General features: G+C 43.3%; 1 protein-coding gene across 1 annotated transcript; it reads right to left on the bottom strand.

Annotated features, from left to right (window-relative positions):
• Nucleotides 1-258: 258 nt before the first annotated feature.
• ENTPD6 (ectonucleoside triphosphate diphosphohydrolase 6) lies at nt 259-13,346 on the bottom strand. The gene is made up of 14 exons (XM_058802802.1): nt 13,281-13,346; nt 11,640-11,981; nt 10,328-10,404; nt 9,782-9,925; nt 9,293-9,368; nt 8,030-8,065; nt 6,801-6,889; nt 5,495-5,574; nt 4,501-4,565; nt 4,041-4,142; nt 3,430-3,570; nt 2,463-2,519; nt 1,787-1,899; nt 259-1,536 (listed from the first exon to the last, which is right to left on the bottom strand). Exons 2-14 carry the CDS (start codon nt 11,896-11,898, stop codon nt 1,447-1,449), a joined length of 1,329 nt encoding a protein of 442 aa, XP_058658785.1. The 5' UTR covers nt 11,899-11,981; nt 13,281-13,346; the 3' UTR covers nt 259-1,446.
• Nucleotides 13,347-16,973: the final 3,627 nt, after the last annotated feature.

Raw genomic sequence — 16,973 nt, 5'->3', positions numbered from 1 at the left:
GGCTGGGGCAGGGCCGGGGCCGCCGCGCCTGCGCCTCCCCCGCCCGCGGCGAGGCGGGGCCGGCAACGCGGCCGGGGCGGGCCGAGGGCACCGGGAGGGCCACGGGGGATGGGGCGGCACCGGAGCGCTCGGATGGCGGAGTGACCGGCGGAACTGATGGCGGCAGGGCAGGGAGTTCCATCCCGCCCCCCGTGCGCGCTCTGGCGCTAAAAGGCTCCCCACCACAACGTTCTGATTTCAAATTGGGGGTTTATTGTCGGCACGGCGAGGTTCAAGTGTCCCCACGCAGCAGGTCACTGTGTCATGTACTGCTGCCCTAAGCCCGTGAGTCAGGGCTCTAGGGGATGCTGGGCTCTTCTGCACCCCCAAAAGACCACTCGGGCCTTCTCTATACATTCATTAAATACATCACAAATTCACAGTTAGATTACAAATAACACAGCATATCTCCTCCAGCCCCTGTGATCACTCCCTGCCTGCATACCAGGCACTGCTGGAGTGGAGCACATCAGCTACCCTGCCCTGGCTCACTGCAACCACAATACATTCATGTAGCACAGATGTGTCTGCAGGAAAACTCACCCAAAATACCATGCAAATGCATCAATCCCCAGCCCTGCAATGTCCAGTAAGCCATGCTCAGGGTTTATTTTTGTGGCTGCATCTTGTTGCTCCATCTTCCTCTGATCAGCTCTAGAACTGTCAAATCCATCATTATCCTTGTACCCAGCTCCCAAGCCTTGCTCATTCAGCAAATCTAATGTTGCCTTCCATTATCCACCTCCCAACAGCCAGGGAATCAACATTAGCCTTTGACCCTACAGGTACACAGGCTCCAACTCATGCTTCCAAGCCTATATCCAGTTCTAGGGTCTTCCTGAGCTTTTCTGCTTTGGCAACTGGAACACAGAGCTGTGACTTCCATGCTGCATTTCAAAGCTGCTGCCTGTCAGCAGCATAATGTGTAAATGCACACACACAAGTTTACCTTCGAACACAGGAGTAGTAAAATAAAAATCATCACTGAAAACTGCTGACAAACAGGAAAAAACACCCTGAAATCAGGACAGTAAAGAGTTCCTTCTGGAGTGACCGTTCAGCAACTTCAGCACACAGCAAGCACATAGTACAGGCATATTCCAAAAAAGTTGTGTTTTTCTCATAGAGATCATAGATGTCCTGCAGAGTCCTGGTTTTCCTTCCAAAAGGATCAAGTTTTACATTAAGCTGATGGCACATGCTGTCAAATCAAGGCTTTTCCTTTACACTCTGCACTGTAAAAAAGAGCTAGCGATGGTGGGGGCTTGGCAGGGGCTGGGAGGAAGGTAGTGTAGTTCATGGTGATCTTCCAAAGGACTCTGGAAGCCAAAAGCACACCCTTCCACAGGGTCTCCCATGCTGGGCTCCCAAAAAAAGGGAATTCCAAAAGGTCACCTTCTAGGAGTGTTAGTACTGCAGTCTGTTCAGTGAGTCGATGTAATGGAAAGTGGCTCCCAATGCCCAGCTCGTTTCAACGTTGTCAATTTTCCGGGCAAGCTGGGCAAAAAAAAAAAAAAAAAAAAGGCAGAAAAGTTAAACCTCATTTTTCTGGGGAGAATCTGAAGCATGCAAGTGGTGATACAGTGCTGAAGATTATGACAAAGTTACCAGCATTGTGGGGAGCGTGTTGCTGCACCCACCATGTGTTGTAGCAAGAAGGTAAATCAAGAACCAAGCTCCTGGCAGGATGAGTCCTGCCTTGGCACCCTCCTGCCCACTCTCCCCAGAAATTCTCTTTGAGCTTCACCTTAAAGCCTTGGCTCTTTGGAAAGCCCAGTTCCTGCAGCAGGAAGGTGATGTATGTGAGGTCCATGCAGAGAAAAGGGTTGTTCCCAGGGCTGATTTCCATGGTCTTACAAACTGAGAAGAAAGAAAACAGTGTCTGAATGCACACTGTGGGCTCAGGTCTAACAACAGCCCCACTGTGAAAAACCTCAAATGAATCCACAAAACAGCTGTCAGTGATGGAACCTGTTATAATGGGGCTGAAATGACATACACACATTAGGATAGGCACATAAACTTTGTAAGGAAGTCAAGACATTCTGTCTCTCCCCTAACAGCAGTTTCTTGTATCCTCCAGGAAAAGAGCCTTTCTTCTATCCTCTTCAAGTCTTTGAATATCTGAGCAACCACAGGTGTGTTATCTTTCTTGAGCACCAACTTAACAAATGTTGACAAAACCAAATTAAAAAAAGCCCAACAACATAAAAGAAAAAGAAAAACTCAAAATAAAACCCACCGCAAAAGCAGAAGTTAATATAAAAATAGGTGAGATTTTAAGAAATAAGCAGAAATGTTGGTTAGATGCTATTTAGAGGGACTCAATATTTACTTAGCATCAGGCTTCTTAGTGTGTCTCACATTTGCCACCTGGAATGAATTTACACCCAATTACTAGTGTGTGTTTGTATTTTACTCACCATATTTAGCTGCAATTTCAAAGTCACTAACAGTTAAGCTTCCTCCTTTTTCTTTATCTAAAAGAAAAAAAACCCAATTTTTTACAGTCTTTGTATAAAGGCAATTGTAGACTCAAATCATAAAAGTTGTTTAGAAATTAAACCTTGAGCCACTGAAATCAATGTCAAAATTCAGAAATCAATGTCACTGAAATCAATGTCAAAATTCAGACAAAATTCAGGTTTTAAAGGTAAAAGAACCTTCAAAAATTCTCAATATAGATTCAAAAGCCTTGGTTTATGAAGAACCTTTAGCCTTGTTTCCTGCAGAAACAGAGCTTACAGACCACCTCAGCTGATGCCCATTTCTGCACTGCCCTGGACAGTGAGCACCTGTTACCAGATCTGACAGGGCATCAGTGCTCTGCAACACATTAAATCTGAAATTCTTTGTAAAAAGAGAGTAGCTGAAAAGGGAGGTGTGTTTGTCCAAACTAACTTGAGATCTCATTATCTGCTTTTTACCACTGAATATGCCAGCCTTTTGTACACAAGCACCCCACTGGAAAAAGAGATGTGATTAATTCTGAATGCATGTGCAAATATCTGAAAATCTTCATTCCATCAAAAGGTCAGTGGAGCAAACACACAGCCCAGGTAATTTTTACTACTTTACTGCTCAAGAAATTTGTTTATCATCATGAAGTTTTTTTCTATTTCAGATTGTAGAGCTAATTAGGTAACAACCATTTCTGAAATGCAAGCTGTTTAAAAACTATTATCAAAGGCTGTAGGTCCTATTTCACAGGCCCAGTATCTTCTCTATAGACAATAGAGAAGATACTGTCTATATTGTGTATATTATAGACAATAATATCAAGTCAGTGCTGCACAGCAATGTTAACAGACTAATTTCCATGTGTGTAAGTGTTCCCACTATTTCCATAACTTGCCATTTAAAATGAAACCAACTCAGAAGCAGACATACCTATGAGACCAGCCTCTGCTGCACAGTCATAGTAGTAGGAGAAAATGTAAAAGTCCAGGTCCTTCACTTCCCCAGCTCTGTGCACTTTCTTGTAGAGCATCTTTGCCACTTTATTAGAACAAGACTCATATAGAGGCTCACCTAAAAGAAGACAAAAAAAATCATATTACAGGCTGAGAATTAAATATATATGGACTTTATTTAGCATCTGAGCATCTGCCAGGAAACAGGCACCTTTTTGCAAAATAGCAAAACTCTTCACAGAGAACTGAAATCTGAATCTTCTTCTAGTGTGTCTAGTCTCACACCTACCATCCTCATGTTGGGACTTATGTGATAGATCAGACATGCACAACATCATTTGAGGCAGAAGGGTTTTGAAAGACCTATTCAAGGACTGCTCAACTCCATCTGCATCATGTCTGGCAGCTTTACTGACTGGACAGACACATCATGGCACAAGACAAAGGAACTGCAGGATCTCTTTGACAGCACATCAAGAGAAGCCAGACAGAGCAGTAAACAGTCTGGTGTCATTGAAAGAGGATGAGTGTGTATTTACTGTGCTAATAGCAGCTAACCTAGATAGCAAGAGTGATAAATCACTATACCTGCCTTCTGTCCTTTAATTTTGTACACTATCTCAGTGTGTTGCCATTCGGATTTGAAGCCAGGTGGCAAACAAGGGCTGATCAATTCCTCCCCTTCTCCTACTGCAGAAGTAAAACAAAGCCACGTTAGGAAAAAACATAAGGAGTAAATTCAGATCCTTCACCCCCAGCCCTTATCCACACTGTCCTGCAGCTTCAGCAAGGCCCCTCCACAGCCCAGCCATGGTTTGGATGTCCCATGCCACCCCCAACCTAGGGCTGGCAAGAATCCAGGTCTCCTGGGAGCTGTCAGTGTCACCTCCTGCATTCCTCTCCAATGCACCCAGCCATGGTGACAGGAGCCCACATGCCATTCAGGAACCTCAAGCCCAGTGGGAAGGGGATCCACAGCTCCTCCCCCCACCACAGGACTACACACCCTGAGCTCAGAACCAGGATCTGAACACTGCCCATAACTTACAGGGTTTTCCCTCAACTCCTCCCAAAATGGCAAGCCTTGCTGACATCAGCCCAAGTCCCAGGTAACTGCAAAGGGAGAAAAGCCTCTGTGAGCAACAGACATCCTTCCTCTGGTACTCCACTGACAACCTGGCTGGGACATGCCAGTCTCCTCCTGACAGCCATGGTAATTAAAGTGGCTCAAGTCAGCAGCTCATGCACATGAGTGGAACAGTGTGACAGCCTGTTCTCATATTACCTTATCCAGAAGGATAATTTATCTTTGAAAAAGCTCAGGCAATAGCTGTCAGTTGTAATCTGGCTCTTGGAGAACTGGCAATGGCATTTCTCTGCCTCTACCCCTAGTACCTCACTGGGTACTCCTGCCCTCCTCAAAGGCAGCACAGACACTTGCATATAGAACTCATTTTCTGAGCCCAACCACACCCCACAGCAAACACAGGTGGGAAGAAGCTGCTGGCCCAAAACACTGAGAGCAGAGAAGACAGTGAGGAAGAAAAACTAACAGAAGAAATAGCAAAGCATTATGAACTGACTGCAACCCCCACTCTCCATCTTCCTGTGCTGCTCAGTGGTGAGAAGGTGTAAAAGTTGGAAGTGAAGCTGAGCATGGGAAGGAGGCAGAAGTGGAGGGAAAGCCTTTTTGATTTTGTTCTTATTATCTTACTGTTTAATTGGCAATAAATTAAATACTAAATAAATGAAATTAAAGTCAACTCTGTTTCACCCATGACAATAACTGGTGACCTCCCTGTCCTCATCTTGACCCATGAGCTTTTTCTCCTATTTTCTTTCCCCCTCCTGTTAATAAAATGGGAGTGATAGAGGGACTTGGTGGGCAGCCAAGGTTAATCCACCAAAATCACATGGCTCAAGTTTCTCTGCTTCTTCATGGTATTCATTTGCAAGGACCCCACTCCAGAAAAACACCTCAGTCTCCTTGGCTTCACAGAAAGCTTCCATCTGAGCACTGTGCTCTTTTTTCCACAACTAACCTGTATGAATACAGCTTGTAGGTGTGGTTAAACATCTGAAATGAAGTTGTGTGGCCAGATGGTGATGTCTGGAGAGTTGCCTGGAGGGAGAAAAAGATGTCACTGGCAGGTTTCTGCCAGCCAGCAGCAAACATCAACAAGGTAATCTTCCAACACATTAGGAAAAATGTGAAACAATCCTAGCATGATTCAGAGAGAAATGATGAATTTGCAAGGATTTCAATTTGACTGCTGATGCACAAGACAGCCACAAAACCTGGAGCTAAGAGTGTCTTCACATGAGAGGGTTCAAACTGTTATATTTGTGTCCACAAAAGTGTTACTTTCATTTAAAATGGAATCCTTACTCCAGCTCTTAACTGCTTTTGTCCAGAGGCTCAAGCAACTGCCTCTTCACATGATCCCTACTACAGGAGCTGTGTGCAAACTAATAGGCAGGCCAGGCACGCATTAACTTCCTACTCCAGTGAATTCATCTGTGAACTTGCACAAGCCAGGGGAAAAGCACATCCCTGAGCTTGCCAAGGAACAGAGCAAGGATCAGCCTGTGGTCTGTAGGAATGAAAGGGCAGCCTGTTCCCCAAGTGCATCAGCTCAGCTAGAGTGTTTGTGGGGAGCAAAGCTCTGGCCATAGTGCTGCTCATATCTTTTCTCTATCTCCAGAATTTCCACATCCTGGACCCTTCACATCCCTTGCCATTCTGCTGAAACAGTGCAATGTTTTGATTATCCCAGACTGGGACACTCCCTCTGCTTTTGTGCAGCTTTACTATGAGCACTATCTCTGCTCAGGCCAGAGCCTTAAAATACCAGAGCCACAGGGCTTCACAGAACAGCTGTAAAAATGCCAGGAAGCTAAAATGGCATTCATTTGCAACTGAGGGAACTCAGGACAATCAGAAACAAGGATTGAGAAGGCACCTCACTGTGTTGTTAAACCCCAGTGTAGGCCATATGCTGGATTTGAATTCATTAACAGCCTTGGGTTTTTTGTGCTCTTTGTTATAAGCTGTGCAAACTGAAAGTCAAGGATTCAGACATTCAGAACATGGTGTCCTCCAGAGATAAAGCAGCCCTGGCAGGCTCACCACAAGCACCACTGACCCATGGAGCTGGATGAGGAGGATGGACAAAGAGTTGTGAATGCCTCTGGGACTGACTATAAAAAGGCACATATGACCAAGTCACAAGTGTGGCTTCATGTCACACTGACAAAACTCTTGCTCTGTTTCCAAGGGAAAGAAACCTGAGCACAGTGAGAGATTCCTGCAGCAGCATTTCCCAACAGTGTGCATGCTCACGTTACCTTGGCACGTGGAAGGAAGGTGATCTGTGTTGATCCACCACCCAAATCCAGCATCCCTACACTTCTCCTCTGGGGGTCATCTAGCCTGCCTGAAATGTGTGACAGAACAGAGAAAGCCATGGTGGGCACTGGGAAAAACTGGCTAGGAACAAAACCAGAAGTACAGTGGTAAGGAAAGAGAACAATCTAACTCCACTCTCAGCTTTCACACAGCACTAAATTACACTGTTTTCCACTGGGCACTGATTTTGGCTTTATCAAACCTGAAAATCCTAAAGTGACAAGAGTCTCTTATTTCTTCAGTGGCTGTTCCTGCCCTAATCACAGCAGTTTTGGGTATTGCTTTCCTAAACATTTTGGATGCAAAGACCTTTTGCAAACTCTGCTCTGGTAACCACTTTGTAACACAGAGGAATGTGGTTGTCTTGGCCACCTCTCCCTGATCCCTTGGCAATATTTTGCAGATTCCTATGGCCAAAGGGATGACAGACTGAAAAGAGCTGGCCTGAGAGACTCAGCTCTCTTGGAATTCTTCCTGCTGCCAGCCAAGACCTCTGCTCTCATTTAGATCTAGTTCTTTTCAGTTAGATCCTTCTGACAAGGACAGTTTGTGCCAAGTACCTCAGTACACCTCATGATAGCTGATGTTTGAAGATCCCTGACCTTTCTGGTATTTCCTGGGAGCACAAAAAGCTCCAGAGCACATTGCCCCACAGGCTGGGTGCTGAACAGAGCACTAGGATGGCAGAGTGCTTTATGCAGCAGAGCTTCAGCTCAGTTTTCTCTCTACTCTTCAGCTACCCTTTTCTCACTCAGCAGTGTAAACACCCTGGCATTTCTGTGTTATAAATCTGTAAGGAAGTACCACAGCACTTTCTTTTACTCTCTGCAGCTGCCAAGCACATCTAGAATACTCACACAAAAAATTTAGCCTGAGTCACAGCAGGCTCTAAAAAGGAATAAAATGCTCTGGTACCCTAGAGGGAACTGAAAGAAAAGCTACATTAAACATCTAGGAAAAAGGATTAAACTCCTCACTCCATCAAGTAAATGGACAAAATCCTAATGACTTAAATAGGCCAAGCCAAAAACAAACTGCTGACTTATTCTCAGAGCCTTCTTTCTCCCATTCCACCCCAACGAATGAGCAAATTCCACACAGGGGCAGAAAAGAGCAGGAAATTCACAGCATTGGTTATATCTTTATACACATGCTCATGTACACATACCTGTTAAGAAATTTATTGTGATCCAGGCTGAAATACCTAATAAGGAAAAGATTCAGAAGACACATGCTTAGATCATAATATTTAATTTTATCTAACTGCAGCAACAAGTAAGTCAAGCCATATTAGAAGGTCTCCAGAAATGGCAATGGCTGACAAACTCAAGATTAGGCTATTTGAAGAAAGAGAATGACTTTCTCTATCAGAGCTTTTGTGATATTTGGGAGAGATACCCCATGTATGAAATGCCTGGAGAACTCTGTATTTCACAGGTCAAAAACTCAGGCAGGAAGTCACAAAGGCCTCAGTCCTTAGCTAAAAGACAAAGAGAAGACTGAAACTCACATTGTTCATTTTCTAGGAAAACATCCACTGCTGGCTTTTGTTTGATGTCAGTCATTCCACTTATCTTTATGAACACTAAGAATTTTCATCTTTCAGTGTTCTAATTTTGCCTGTTTTCCTCTAAGCAATTTTGTGAGCTATGCTGTTTTTGTCCTCTTCTTGTTTTATAAACTGGTCCCCATAAATGAGGTGAACCAGTGACCTTATGTTAACAAATTCAAATATTTATTCATGTGGTTAAAACTCAAGGCATGCCAGAGAGCATGGCCTACTTCAATCCTTGGTTGAATCCAGGCTATCACTGCAATTACTGATTTTAAAACAAAAGAAAAAGAATATATTTCCTCATTAAGCAGCAAAATCAGAAACTCATAAACAACTTCAGCTATTTTAAAGCTTGGTTTCTGAGCAGATTTAAAACACATTTCAACACTCAGTTACTTAGAATTTTGACATTCTGTCCTCAACATTTTTGGATCAACATGAACTTACTTCAGCATATATTTTCTTCCCTATATAACATGTTTTTTTTCAGATTGAACTTGAAAAATTAACATTATGATCATCAAGTACTTCCAGAGAGCTCTGATAAGCATTGTCAAGAGCAGAGTGGGCTAACCCAATTGTTGAAGACCATTTCAACAAGCAGATATTCAGAAATGTCTCCACAAGTGCTGACTGCACAGTGGCTTTCTGATGATCCTACAGGAACTGCTCAACACTAAGAGCTTCCAAGATCAGGACAGAGCTCAGGACTTCAAATTAGAAAACAGTACACAAGATTTCTTTGGCAGGCACTGCCTGTGGCTACATAAAAACTCTGCTTCTGTCAAACCTGCTCCTACTACAGCAGGCAGGGACTTGTCACAGTGCAGCAGGGATTTCCAGGACTGCAGAAAGAGTCTCCATAGAGTTGCTTACCTTCATCAGTTCCATTCATTATTGACACACAATTGTCCCTTACAAAGAAGGGGGAAGCCTGAAAAATCTCCTTCACCTGTAGTACAAATAGAAGTCACATTCAGAGAAATACTTTTCCAAGTTTTTTTAAAACCCCAATTTTACACTACTACTCCTCTGCTTGGGCCAGATCCTGACTGCTGCTCACCACTGTGTTTGAAGTTCAAGAGTCCAACACTCAGCAGCCTTTATGTGCTGGCCCTGCAGTTTGGTGCAGAAACAGGGATGGATGTGATGGGTTTCCAAGCATGAAGACTGCTCAGAAATGCCATTAACAAGGGATGAACATGGGTAGGGAAGTGAATCCCATTTGCTTTGTTGGAATTGGTATCATAGATACATGGGAAAGGCAGGAGATGGACACCTTAGCTTGCAGGAATGTGCCAGGGTGCTGCATTTTTAACAGGAGCATGTTTTCTGGAAATAAAACAGAAAGACAAGAGATAATACCTTTTCCAGCAACTTCTGAGCTTTCTCTCCTGGCAGCAACCGTAGGCCAGCTGTGGCTTTCAGGACCAGAGGAGTAAACTTCCACAGCTCCATAGGAACTTCCTTCTTTGCCACCTCCAGGAGCTCTTTTATTCCCTGGCCACTCTGGGAGCAAAGAACAATAAAAGAACTGTTAAAAACTCTTTTGAAAGATCAAAAGGGTGATCAGGGCTATGATTCATTGTAAATGTGAAACAGACAAATTAATATCAAAAGGGGTCAAGAGAAGGTGCAGGACTCACTGTCTCACCAGCATAAAGCCTAGTGGATATAATGGGAATTATTGAACAACTGGTGCAAAGCAAAGTCACTTTTTCAAACAGGGAAACAGAACTCTGCCACCAAATTTTTTGGCTACAAAAAGCTCAAAGGGCAGTATGACAAATTCTCAGAAAGCAAAGGCTTTTGTAAAACACTATGAGCTGGGTCTAAGTCTGGCTCTTAGGAGTCCCTAAATCCCTGCAAACCAGAAGGCAAGGGAGACAGGGAAGAAGTAACTTAAATTACCTTTTCAACATCATCAGCATATGCAGACAGACCTGGTTTCAGTGCTTTAAACGTCTCATGGGTTAACCTGGGAGTCTCTGTTCAAAAGCAGCATTCCAAAATAAGTAATGGCACAAATAATTTTGCATGCACAAAAAGAAAACCATTTTAAAAATTCCATTATTATGTGCTAACAGAAGTCAATTGAAGCCTCTGTCTAGTGAACTATTATCAGCCACCTGACCTTTAAATACAGCCCTGGATGTGGAATTAGAAGCTGAGAAAACCACCTTTAAAGCCATGACTGGTTGTCAGGTGCTGCTGTCCACTATGCACATCAGCCACCAGATGGGTGCAAGCTCTCTTTGAGGCCTTGCACCTGCCATGTGCAGCTTTCCAAACTGCACCTGCAAAAAAGAGTTCTTGTTTCAGCCTACCCTGCTCTGGCTAAACTTGATTCCAGCAAAACCTAATGGAAGCTCTTCTCCTATTTTCAATGGCAGCAGAGGGATGCAGACTTCAGTGCCTTGTATAAACCAGCACTGCAGGCAACACTTACACTCCATTTGCTGTGATACATTCTGAAATTGTGTTTCAAATGAAGCAGCAAGGAAGAAGCAAAAAACTTGGAGATCCAGGGAAAGAAGGAAATCCAAGGACTGTTGTTTAACCTAAAGGGCCAATCACACCATACAGCACACTGCTAATCCTCCACACAGCCTTTAGATCACCTACTAACAGCACCCACACGTGGCTCTCTGATCCTTATGAGTTTCACAACATACAAACAAATGAAGCTTACTACTGCAGAGGAAAGCTGGAGCTTTTTTGTACACTTTGTTCTCAATTCTCCAAAGCAGTTTCTGTCCTGATGCCACACACAGCAATTTTAATCAAACTATTTGCAATTTTTGTTTTCTTTTGCAGTTTAAACCCAGCCCTGAAGCCAAGGATGCACTAAACCAGACACTGTAGAGAGAAGCAGCTCATTGCCAGGAACTGGAGACACCAAACAACCTAAAAAATTTGGGGAAATAAGGCAGTTTGAATTTATAATTGTCTCTTCCATCAGTGTGATGAAAAACTGCTTTTCTTCAAGACACTACTCTAAAAGTACAGCTGCTATTTACTTCATATTCTGACATTACAGCATTTTCTCCTTGTTGAACATTTTCGTAATTTCATCCAAATACACATGCCTGAATAATTTCATACCTCCTCTCTAGAAAGACCTGAAGCATGTATGTTCAAGTAGACCCTAGAAAACTGTCATCAAAATTCTCCTCCACAATTTATGGAAGAATTAATCTGTCATGCAATGAGCAGGACATACCTCTTGGCTGCTGAGCAAATTTAAATATATGGATGCGAGTTCCTGTGCTTCCTGCATCAAACATAATTCCATAAAAGACAGAGAGATCTGTGCTCACTGCCTGATGGGTCAGTTTATCTCCTCTGCTTTCAGCCACTCCTTCTGTGGCTCCCACAAATGGTTTGGAGCCCAAGTGCCATTTCACATATGCAACATAAACAGCTATGCATGCCAGAATGCCAAAAGCGAAGAAGCGCTTTGATATCTTCATGGCTTCCATTTAATGGGATGTTTTGTTTCTTCCCTTTATCAGGTGGTCTGTTCCTTCTCCTTCATGCAGAACAGCTGGCTCCCACATCACTCCTACATCCAACAGAAGAGAAAGGATCTGTTTTATTTTCCCAACTGACAGAGGGATCGAAAAGCACAATGCCCACGACACTGGACGCTATTTTCCCAATGAACAGAAGGAAAGCAAGCTCCTCTTCCAGCCCCACAGCTCACTTAAGGCATGGGGCAGCACAAATCTTCTTTCCCCCCATTTCTAGAGGCCAAATAAGGCACAAAACAAGGAGGGTTCAGAGAAGCTGTATACAGTGAGCAAGGTGCGAGGGGACCTCATCCAACATCCTGCTCACAGCAGGGGCGGCTGTTGGGACCCTCCATGTGAACAAGAGCATTTTGAAAAACTCTGAGGATGAATGTCCCACAGCTTCTCTGGGCAGTTATCTTTGTTAGTTCCTGGATGGTGAGCGAGGTCCCAGAAGACTGGACAAGGACAACTTAAAATTAACTTTGAACGGCAAGATGCAAGATCCAGGGAATTGAGTGCCCTCCTCCCCTATCCCCAACACCAGGAAAGAAACCACAACCCACAAAATCTACAAGGCCTCACACAGCATAATTCAGATGATTAAAAAGCAGTTCAGTGGTAATTTATGGGGAGAAAAATTACATACACTTTTTCCTTTTTTGATAGAGTAATGAAGTGAAAGGAAAACAATTGATGAAGGCGAGTTAAACAAGGTTTTTTACACATATGTAACCTCTTGATGAGAATTCGGGAAGGTGTGAAGGGGAGGAACTTAAAATCAAAGTGATTACAGAGTATTTCCAAAAACAGGTAAGACAACATTTCCTACAAATGGAGGAAAACAATCACAGGCACATATACACATAAAAAACGGATCAGCTTAAGGGAAACGGAACTGTAGATTGTCATGACACAGAAATCAGGAAGATGGCATTGCAAGAAAATTAAAAATTAAATTGCAAGTAAAAAAAATAGATTAATTGCAAGTAAATTAAAAATTTTCCTGTCTTCTACCAGCAGGCAGATGCCAATCGCTGCAGGTCGGTGCCGGGAAGGCCTCGGCCGCGGCCACAGCAGAGATAAATGTCACAAAGGGGAGGAAATCCGCAGGGACCGGGGGATCCTTCCAGGGGACACGAAACAGGCTGGAAAAATGAGGATTCTCAGCAGCCTGGCAGCGCTAACCCCGCTTGCCCGGAGAGAACCGCGACCGTCCCTTCCCCGCCTTTGTCAGGGGACGCCACGGTTTGCTGCAAGGCAAAAGCTCCCCGCTGGCGCCGGGGAGCCGGGATACAGCCGGGAGCCCGGCCCAACCCACCCCGCAGGGTGCCCCTTGCTGACACACAGACCTCTGTCCCTCTGTCCTGCCGCCTGCACTTCCTTCTTCCTCCTCCCGGCTCCCTCTTCCCTCCCTCTTCTCTCCGTCCCTCCCAAACTCACACCGCCCTCGCCGGCCCCGCCATGGCGGCCCAGCCCGCTCGGCGCAGGCGCAGGAAGGGCACGCAGCCCCGTGAGGGGGCGGCCCCACGAGCGGCCGAGCCCGTCCGTGCGCGGGGGCTCCGTGGGAATGTGCTTAAAAAACAGACAAAATAAATAAAATTAGGTGAAATGCTGCAAGGTCAGAAAGGTGTGAAGAAACAGTACCGGAAAATATGTGGGATGTGTCAGGAGTGTCTCGTATCAGGTGGTAGTTTGTGACCGTGTTCACAGGGGTCTTAGGTTGAGGGAAGAGACGAGGATCTGACTCCATGTTTCAGAAGGCTGATTTATTATTTTATGATATGTATTACATTAAAACTATACTAAAAGAATAGACGAAAGGATTTCATCAGAAGGCCAGCTAAGAATAGAATAAGAAGGAATGATAACAAAGGTTTGTGGCTCGGTTCTCTGTCCGAGCCAGCTGACTGTGATTGGCCATTAATTACAAACATCCAACATGGGCCAATCACAGATGCACCTGTTGCATTCCACAGCAGCAGATAATCAATGTTTGCATTTTGTTCCTGAGGCCTCTCAGCTTCTCAGGAGGAAAAATCCTAAGGAAAGGATTTTTCATAAAAGATGTCTGTGACAGCAGTTAACGCCACTTGGTCAAGGACACCGTGGAGCTACAAAGCTTTAAGGATGAGGTACATCATGGAGATGTTGATGTATCCATGGCCAGCTTGGCAAAACACTCAAGGTCCATGTATCCTGTAGCTGAAATATGTTCATTGTAGTTGTGGAAAACGCTAATCACTTGTTTTTAAAATTTTAAAAGTTTAATAGTAATAAAAGTGTTATAAAAATAGTAATACAATTAGAGTAATAATAATTTGGACAATTTCAATTAGGACGATATGAGACAACAAATACAAAGAGTTACGAACATCCGAGTACCTTTTTCAGGGCAACAAAGCCCGAAAAAGGACCCACATTAACAGAGGATTAACCCTTAAAAGCAACAGCCAGTTGCGTATTCATACACTTCATACATGATACATAAATTCCATTCAAATACAAGATTCTGTCTGGTCATCATCAACTTCTTCTTCATAATAGTCAATGTCTTCATAATCTTGACAGCGTCATTCTGCCCAAGCAAAGCGAGAAGAAGTTCATTTCTCCTGACAATGGAACAATAAATTCTCTTTCTCTGAAAGATTTAAGTGTCTTGTGGCTGCTATCTCAGTGCAAATCCTTTTTTTAGAAAAAAAGTATCTTACGTAGCATAGTTTTTATTTTAACATTTTGTTATAACTTAAAACTATATTTAACACACTACTTAAGAAAATGAATACAGCATTACTTTCTGACAACATATAATATTCATTTTAACATTTGCAAAAAGCCAATCATAAAATACGCATTTTTCACATAGTGCTAAAAAAGCACACCTGTACGTCAAAGAGGTGCTGGCCAGGTGAAAACCCTTCCCCTGAGCATGTATGGAAGTTATGTGGGTCACATAGTTTGTATGATAATTACTAACCAGTCCTAATAAAGGTTTAAGAGAATTTAAGAGGTGGATGCTCTAAATGACTTATCTCCCTTTAGTTTTAGTTGATGCTCTTCCACCAATAAGGAATGAATAGAAATACATGTAAGTGAAAAAAATGAATTTACCAACAAGTGAAACAGCAACAGGCAAAAATAATAAAAAAAAAAACTAAAACAAACCAGTAAATAACCACTGGAAACAGAATTGCTAAATCTTAGTAATCTCTCCTGAACAAAGACTTTAAAAGGGCCTGTGACACTTCCCGCCTTGATTCTCTTCTCTGGTTGCAGGGTCTTAGAGGTAATAACAATTTTGGGGGCACAGAAAGATATGGAATACAGTAACATTTGGGGTTGCCCTCAAGATGTACTTGGGGAGGTTACTAGTACTAAATATCTGTGTATAAATAATGGCCTGGTATCCGTTTCTCTGGGTCTGCATTGAAGGCGCTTGAGACAGTAGTTCATGTTCAGACTCAGGTGTTTATTATTTCTTATCAGTAAAACCCACCTAGGAGCAAGTTTCCTGAAACCTAGAGCAGGACTTGAGTCCCTTCTGTTTAGAAACACTCAGTCATCTGAACTCATCACGACAGAGAGCCTGCTTCTTCTTCCTCCAGGTTGCAAGAAAACAGGAATACTTCTGGAGGGTTACTCAGGGTGAAGGACTACTTGCCTTTTTTCTTCAAGACAGAAGATTTCAGTTATACCAGTATAGTTTTCCTTAGCAAAATATTTTTTTTTTTCAATCCTAAATAAAGAAATGGTCCTGTCACCGATTGCTAGGTCAGCAAAAGAGGTTTTTTTCCCTTTTCACGAGGGAAAGCAGATCTCAGGAGTTGAGGCCCTTGAGGAAAAGCAGGTCAAGGCCAGCAGAGAGCAGCATTTTGTTAGGAACACCATTTCCCCAGGGACAAGGGCAAAATAGTACAGTATTTATTTCTCTTAGTTGAAATAGAAATATCTTGCATATATGCTCATAAAGAGTGCTGCAGTTAGGATTAGAGATTCCAAAGAAATGGGAATGTAATATTGAGTTGGGTTTTTTTTTTCGTCACTCCTGTGAAAAACATTACTTATGTGCATGGGAACAATTCTCAGGCTATTTGGGGAAACCCTTTTCCCTCAGCTGTGGACCTGGGATTAAATGTAGGTGGTTTAAAGATTTTTGGATCCATTTCTGAAACTGTGTCACACACAGTACTCTGGTCATTGTTAGACTTAAGCCACACAGGCTGAGATTTGTAACAAATTTTCAATTATGATATCTACAAATCATATTACTTGTACATTTAAACTCATAGCTTGGTGTATTATATATATCAAACCTGAGGCAGATTATTGGGAAGGAGTTTGGGAACCATTTTGGGTATTATCTCTATCACTCCCATGTTATAAGAATAATTGTTTTGGAAGTCTGAATGAGAATTAATAAACAGGGATCAAAGGCAAATTGTAGGGATAGAAGAACCTGTACAATTAAAAGGTTATCTCACCAATTTGGTGACAACACTTGTGAACAGCAACAAGATTATGTTGTGCTGTAAGTACAAGGTCAGTGTTTTTGGCACAGTGTGCCCACGAACTGCATGTGATTGGCATGTTGTGAATGCCAGGTAGCAGCATGTGCCAAATCCCACTGAATGATCCATGTCCCTGCATCCTCAGAGAGGCACAGGGGTGTTCAACCAGCTGATGTGTACCCAGCAAGAGCTGGTCTGCTGCAGTACTTGGAAATACTAAGGAGAAGGAACAACAACTAAACCTGTAGCTCAAATTTCCATTCAGGTTCCTTCATCTCAAAGAACAAATTATACTCGTGCTGACCTGTAGCAGAAAAGTGTGATGCTCATTGAACCCTGAACATTAAATTTGTCTCCTTGCTGCAAACCATTCATGTGTAGCTTTTTCTGTGTCTGTCTATCACCACATCCTCCCCATGCTCCAGAGAAGGACAGGTGGTCCTGAGGCTCCATCACTTACCTGAAACCCCACTCAGCACCTGCTGCTCTCTGATACCCTCCACTGTGGTTCTTTCGTCATTCCTTCCCAAAACTCCT

The sequence above is a fragment of the Ammospiza caudacuta genome, chromosome 3 (genome assembly GCF_027887145.1).
Source record: "Ammospiza caudacuta isolate bAmmCau1 chromosome 3, bAmmCau1.pri, whole genome shotgun sequence".
NCBI lineage: Eukaryota > Metazoa > Chordata > Aves > Passeriformes > Passerellidae > Ammospiza > Ammospiza caudacuta.
Note: the sequence above shows the minus strand (reverse complement) of the source record. Positions and strands in the feature narration are given on the sequence as shown.